The following is a 7,534-nucleotide window of genomic DNA, read 5'->3' as shown; positions in this document are numbered from 1 at the left end:
GGAATAATAGTAAGATTTACCTAATAATTATTGTAATAGAAAAATGGAATTAAAAATTTTTTTGATGTGAATGATTTTACTGTGAAAGCTGACCCGTCCCGTCCTTCCCTACTGCAACACTTGACAAATTAAGATAGGTTACAGTCCATTGCCTCAGAATTGCAGGCCATTCTAATTTCATGCTAGCATCAAAATTAACCCCATCCATCCGAGTCAACTCACCGAGTCTTCATTAAAAATACTTGTGATTGAAGCAAAATGACTCAACTGAAATTTGGGACCCCATTTTATGGTGGAGTCAAAATCAAATTCCCAAGATTAAATATATAAAAATGGAGGAAGAGAATTACCATTACTAATGAATCCTATATAGTATAGTGTGATATAGTAGTAATAAGTAACAGTTATAGGGTCATAATAATAATTCCAATACAACAAAGGGGGTATATTTATTACTCACATCTAACCTCAAAGTAGGGTCAACAACTTAACCATGGATTAGAACCAGGGTTAAATACCCAAAGCTGGTTAAGAACAACCCACAACCACATAACCCAAGATTTTTTTATTATCAACAGTTCCTCACCCCTTGCCCCTTTCTCTCTCTCCCTCTCTCACAGAAACAACCACCACTAAAAATAAACCTTCCTCCACCTCCACCACCGCCGCCACCGCCACCGCCACCACCACCAAAAATAAAAAACTAACCTTTTTCTTTTCAGCTGCCTCTCTTTGTTCACTTGCTCTTGTTGATAGCCCAAAAAATGATGTATAATTCCCAAACACATATAAAACAGTAGCATAGTGAGAAAGGGTTCAAACTTGAAATTGAATTGAATTTTGATGGAGTGTGATGATATCTCTAACCTAAATAGCTAGCTAGCTAGAAGCAGCAGAAGCAGCAGCAAACCCATCCATCATCACAAGAAATTAAAAAAGCTTAGCTTTTAAAACTTTGTTTGTTATTTTAATATTATCTTGTTTTAATTTTCGTTGTTGTTGTTAGGACCCTAGATGTTAGAGCCATGGACATAGCAGCACAAACAACAATCAACAACAACAACATCAACAATAGTAGCACTACTCCAACAAAATCATCACCACCAACTGAAGAACATGAAACTGAAACACCAACTAGGATTATTCAAAACACTACTACTACTACTACTGCTACAACCATACCCAACACACCAACACCATCAAAGGCTTTAACTTTCTCAAATGGGGTCCTAAAACGCCACCACCCTCACCACATCTCCGCCGCCAACCACCACCACCAACTCGTTGTATACAAGGAATGCTTGAAGAACCACGCCGCCGCTCTCGGCGGCCACGCGCTCGACGGCTGTGGGGAGTTCATGCCCGCACCCACCGCCACCGCCGGAGACCCTACATCCATCAAGTGCGCCGCCTGCGGCTGCCACAGGAACTTCCACCGCCGTGAGCCAGAGGACCCGCTTATCTCCTCTGCCTTCGAGTTTCATTCACAAAACCGCCACCATCCTCCTCCACCGCCTCCTCCACCGCCTCACCGAAGCCCTAACTCTGCGTCTCCGCCGCCGATCTCCTCCGCTTACTATCACCACCCGTCCGCAGCACCTCACATGCTACTTGCCCTCTCCGGCGCTGGCATCGCCGTGCCGCCGGAGAGCACCGCGGCACCAATTTCCGCCGCCGCAGCTTTAGCGTCTCCGAGGAAGAGGTTCAGGACGAAGTTCAGCCAGGAGCAGAAGGAGAAGATGCACAAGTTCGCAGAGCGTGTCGGGTGGAAGATGCAGAAGAGAGACGATGATTTGGTTCATGAGTTCTGCAGCGAAGTTGGCGTTGATCGTGGTGTTCTCAAAGTTTGGATGCATAACAACAAGAACAATCTCGCGAAGAAAGAGAGTAATGGCGCTGCTGTTACCACTATTAACGGTGGTGTTGGTGTTCTTGGAAGTGGTGGTGGTAGCAGAAGCATTATTATGGAGGAAGATCCTAATAACAACAACAACAACAACAATGGTAATGGTGTTGGTGTTGGTGTTAATGGCGGTGCTAATGGTTCTTCTTCTTCTTCTTAATCCTACTCTTTCTTCATTTCATGGCAGCAGAAAGATGATCATAGGAAGAGAGCGAGAGAATTAAATAATATATAATATGTTCTTAGAGGTAGATTAAGGATATATTAATGGCACGGTACCTTAATTAATTGCTAGTTCTATTTTTGCCCCTTGTCTATCTTTTGTTATTAATTGTTTAGTTATATATTAATGATGAATGATGCTATATGTTAATTTAATTGATGCATGTAGATAGTATGTGTTTATTAATTTGAAGGAATTAGGAGAATGGAGAAAATGAAAGTGTTTGCTGGGAATTCTGCTTAGTAATAATGATTTTTGTGTTGATGTCCGAGAGAAAGAGGCAGAAAGTGTTGGTGTTTTGAAGGCTTTATTATGTGTTACTCTTGTTATTTCATATGGGTCTACACTATTCCCTCCTTATGGTCCCATTCTATCAATTTAATTTAAATTCATATTCTACACTATGCTTGATTTCTGAGTTTGATGAGTTCAATATGCAGCATGCATTATTATTATTATGGTGCTGTAGCAATGGTACGTATGATCTTGGCTAATCCCAATTATTTTAAGATAATAATCCATCTCCACGTGAAAGTGTAATCTAATTATCCAATTTGATTGTGTTGTTTGGGAATTGGGAAATGGTTTTAGCCACTTTCCTTTTAAGGAAGTGGTTCTCTTTCTTGGTAAATAAAAAAAAAGATAAAGATGTATTTGCCAAAATATTGAAATAATAAAGATGATGACGAGAGAGAAAGAGAGAGTACTGTCTTGTCTTCCGCACTTATTGAACGTTATGGGTGTGTTTTGTTTTCCATCATTATATTCACATAATTTATTTCTTTTCTTTTCTTTTTTTATTTCTTTTCTAGGGTCCACAACCTATGCCTGCCTGTGTCTTCTTTTCCATCATTTCATAATGAGTTTAATTAAAATTGCCCATCATATATACAAATATTTACTTATATTCGGTTCTTCTTTTATAACTTATTTTGAAAAATTTTGAAAAATTAATTTGAAAGCCAGCCAAATCAATTCATTCTTTGTACCTCCTTCCTATGGATTTCAAAATGCCAAAATTGAAGTAACTCTAATTTGGATGGAGTAGTGGAAATAATATAAAGTTTGATAATATCAATTATTATTTTTATTAATTCTGTATAGATTGAATTATTTTAACAATTATGATACTTATATACAAAAAAAGTCATTATTTAATTTTTTTTTACTAAAAGTAGGAAGATTCAAACTTACAACTTTTTAGATAAGTAGAGAAAGATTATATCATTTGAGTTATAGTTTATTGGCATAATCATTATTTAGTTATTGTATACAAAATGTATATTTTGTATCTCATAATTTAAATAAGCTTGATTATCTATCTGTTAGACAGTTTTAATTATTCTGGCCAATGGTTGATTATTTAATTAAAAATTATGCAAATTAACATGTATAAATATAAGATTTACTTATATAAAGATATTTAAAATATTTTTTTAAAGATATTTTTTATAATTAAAATTTAATACATATAATTAATTAAATTGTATTATTTTTGTTAAAATTTGATCAGATAAATTGATTTGGCAAAAAAATTAATGAACCAAATCTTGAATCAGTCTAAATATTTTTTTATAAAAAATAACTACAATATCCTTATTATAAAAAATAATTATAATACTCTTATTATAGAAAATAACTAAAATACTCCTAGTCATTTTTTACAATAGAGATATTATAGTTATTTTTTATAAAAGATATTAACTTAGATTAGTTTAAGATTTGGTTCAACAATTTTTTGACTAAATCGAGTTATTCAATTTAATTATGACAGAAATAATATGGTTTAATCGATTACATATGTTAAATTTTAATTACTAAAAAATATCTTTAAAAAAATACGATTTAGGTGCCTTTATTTGAGTAATTTTCATAGATCTATACAAATATATGAGGATTGATTTGATAATTATTTTTAGCATATATGAAAATTTTTTGTTATTTTAATAAATGGTATACACCAAACTTAATTTAATATATTTAAGGCAATTTATGAGTAAAATTTGAAGAAAATTGAGTCTTTAATAATAGAATGGGGTACTTATGATGGGGGGTGGGTCCCTAAATTCTGAGGGACTACCCTTATGGTTCTGGTAACCAGCAAGTGATGGGCTGGTGCTTGGTCCCTTAAAAACAGGGGTTATTGGTGCATTATGTGATGGATTTTTGTCAATTATTCCCACTAAACACAACAGTAACACACTGTGTGGGGAGAAAATAAAACTTGATCTTTGAATTCAAATGCTTTGCACTTAATAATAATTGTTTATGAAAGTGATTTGGGAGTGCAACTCAGCCTTACTATTATTGACGGCAAAAACTGTTGAAAATAACTTTGCCTATTTTATATTCTAATAATTAAGGAGTTAATTTGTCATGAACTTTGCTAACTTTTAATTTGCAAGTTGAGTTTTCGTTATCATGAAATTAGGGATAATACATCTACATATATAGATGCATGGTATTCTCTCTGGAATTTGCTAACTATTTTCTTGATCTGAGTTTGAATAGTGCCATATGCTTTTCAATTATGGTGTGCTATTGCACTAGTAATAATCAATTAGGTGGTTTTGTTGGTCTTTTGGAAATAAAATAAATAAAAAGGAATTTTTTTTATGATCTTTTGTAATTGCAAAATTGGTTATAATTAATTAGTTGAACTTTTGCACAATTCTTCATGCTATATATATTATAAGAAATATTTCTAGTATTTTATGGTGTATTATAATTTGTTGATTTTAGTGATTGTTTTTAATTATATATATATATATATATTATGATAATTTTATAATTGACATTAACGATTAAAATTATTAGATTATCATACACAATCAAACACCTTAAATACTTGATCCAATTAGTTTGTATTACACTATTACTAGATCTGTTAATCTGTTATATATTAGTTGAGAATTAACGACTAATTTCTAATTTTGTTGAAATTCATTTTTTAATGGGTAAAAAATTTATGTTAGATGTATAAGTATTTATGTAATTCTATTCAATATATAACTTAAGTTTTTGAAATATGTATTTTCATAATATAATATTAAAATTTGATAACAAAAAAACTTAAAAGTTCAATCACTCTTATTTCAAAAAAAGAATTTTACCACAAGACAAATATTTTTTTTGAAAAAAAAACTATTTAAAATTGACGCAAATAAAAAAAAAACCTGTCTATTAGATATCTAATCATTTATATATATTCACTGACCAGCTTAATTTTTTAAGATAAATAATGAAAAATTTGATTAAAAAAAAAAGTTGTTGCACATACACTACTCTTGAATATTGAACTAAAAACAACAAAACATTTAAACAATTCAAATAACTATCATTTATATTGTACAGACTTCATGCTTAAAATATTTGTCATCTTCTTCCTAAATTTATATAATTAATTAGATGCTTGCGTACGAAGCTAACTTTACATAATCATGCAAAAAAAACTGAGTAGCTAAGCTCATAATAATAAGTACAGTATTGGAAAAATATATGTACATGTAGAAAAATAAATTAAAGTATGATGATGATTATATATAATTAAATTAATGATAATAACATGACTCAATATTCAACATTAATAAATTAATAATGTGACTAAATGGTCAAATAGGTAATCATAAATCTATGGAAGAATAATCAATCTTATTAGCTTAATTTCTAATAATTTTCCTTTGATTAAAACTAGAAGCAGCCAATAATGTGTTTGACGGTGCAACAATTCTTCTTATTACTCCTCCTGTCTTTATCAACCGTTTATTAAGAATTCATAGAAACGTGGGCAAATAATATTTTAAATTTTTAATCGAGCTGGGTCAATAAAAACAATTAACATTCCTGTTGAACAAAATTCTAAAACATTCCCTTTGAACTAAAATTTTAAGAAGCTGTCAATTCAAAAAGCACATTTTATTAATTATTTTGTACACATATATAAATAGCTGATGAAGAGTTTAATTTAATTTGTCCATAATAATGTCTCAAAACCGCGTATTGAGACATCATTATCATAAGATTACTCTGTCCTTTTTAGCTTTTGGTTGGTGATTAAGAAGATAATGGATATGTGGTGAGGTGCACTTATCTTTAATGATAATCATAATACAATGTTACGTTGCTTAATATGGGAGCTAACTTAATTTTTATAGGGTCAATAATAAAGTAAACCAAATAGGGTTAACACATAGGCTACTTTTCTGTCCCTACCTAAAAAAATTACTCTCTGCCAAGTTGATGTGACATTCTAATAATAATTCCTAAATTACATGATTAGATGGATGAACTTTTTTCTTCTAATTAACTTAAGCCACAACATATCATATCATTTCTATTATGAATCTAATTCTAATGTCTCTGAATAAACTACTCAAACCTTTTGGTTTTGGTGTAGCAAGATTTTAATTATTAATTAACTGCACGTGTCGGCAAAATTTTTGGATATTATGGAGCGAGGAGTGTAATATGGGAATATTACACTAATTTAGTATAATATGCTGATATGAAAATTATTATTGTCAAAAAAAATTGTCACTAACGATTTTAGAAAAGGACAAAAAATAAAATAAAATGTGATTAATAATTTTAAGTAAGCCAAATATTTTTTAGAAATTTTGATACTATAAAATTAGTAGTCTTAAATTTAAATATTAATCTTAATCGTTGATCAATAATTTAACGATTTTTTTTCTTTTACGTTCTCTTTTTATTGAAATCATTATTAACGATTTTTTTTTTCAAATTGATTTTACCGATTTTAATAATTTTAACGATTTTATTGAAATCGTTATTAATTAATTTTAACGCTTTTTTTTTTAAATTGATTTTACCGATTTTTTTCAAAATTTTTATACAGACGTAGAACAGAATGTGAATGGAAGGTTGTAACTAACTGAAGATCCAGCCTAGCACTCTTAACAGACTTCTCTGACTAACTCAAACTGAAAGCTAGCTGGAATTCAATTATTACTCTATCATGCTCTTTGTTTTTATGTTCTTTTTATTCTTCCACCTGGTTTGATTGTTTGTTGCTGTAACTTAAGTTTTCTGCATACCTCCTATTTTCTAACTCTTCTGTCTTCTGTCTTTCTCCTTCACTACTCGGCCCAGTCTCTTCTACATTTAGCAGTGATCGAAATTGCAGAAAGACAGCACTAGGTAGTGCTTTTGTGAGTACATCTACTATTTGCATTGAACTAGGAATGTGACTAACAGCTACTACTTTCTTTGTTACATAATCTCGGACAAAGTGGAGGTCAGTCTCAAAATGCTTTGATTTTGAGTGCAGGATAGGATTTGCAGCTAGGAGAACTGCACTGAGATTGTCACAATACATCAGGGGAGGAGTTGGGAAATCCACTTTTAGTTCAACCATCAAGTTTTTGAGCTATATTAATTCAGCTACC

General features: G+C 31.1%; 1 protein-coding gene across 1 annotated transcript; it reads left to right on the top strand.

Moving 5' to 3' along the window:
• The first annotated feature begins 554 nt into the window (after positions 1-554).
• On the top strand, positions 555-2,494 carry LOC130977156 (zinc-finger homeodomain protein 9-like). Its single transcript, XM_057902183.1, has one exon. The coding sequence runs from the start codon at positions 1,026-1,028 to the stop codon at positions 2,061-2,063; it is 1,038 nt and encodes a 345-aa protein (XP_057758166.1). The 5' UTR covers positions 555-1,025; the 3' UTR covers positions 2,064-2,494.
• The last annotated feature ends 5,040 nt before the right edge of the window (positions 2,495-7,534 follow it).

This window comes from Arachis stenosperma, chromosome 4, assembly GCF_014773155.1.
Source record: "Arachis stenosperma cultivar V10309 chromosome 4, arast.V10309.gnm1.PFL2, whole genome shotgun sequence".
NCBI lineage: Eukaryota > Viridiplantae > Streptophyta > Magnoliopsida > Fabales > Fabaceae > Arachis > Arachis stenosperma.
Note: the sequence above shows the minus strand (reverse complement) of the source record. Positions and strands in the feature narration are given on the sequence as shown.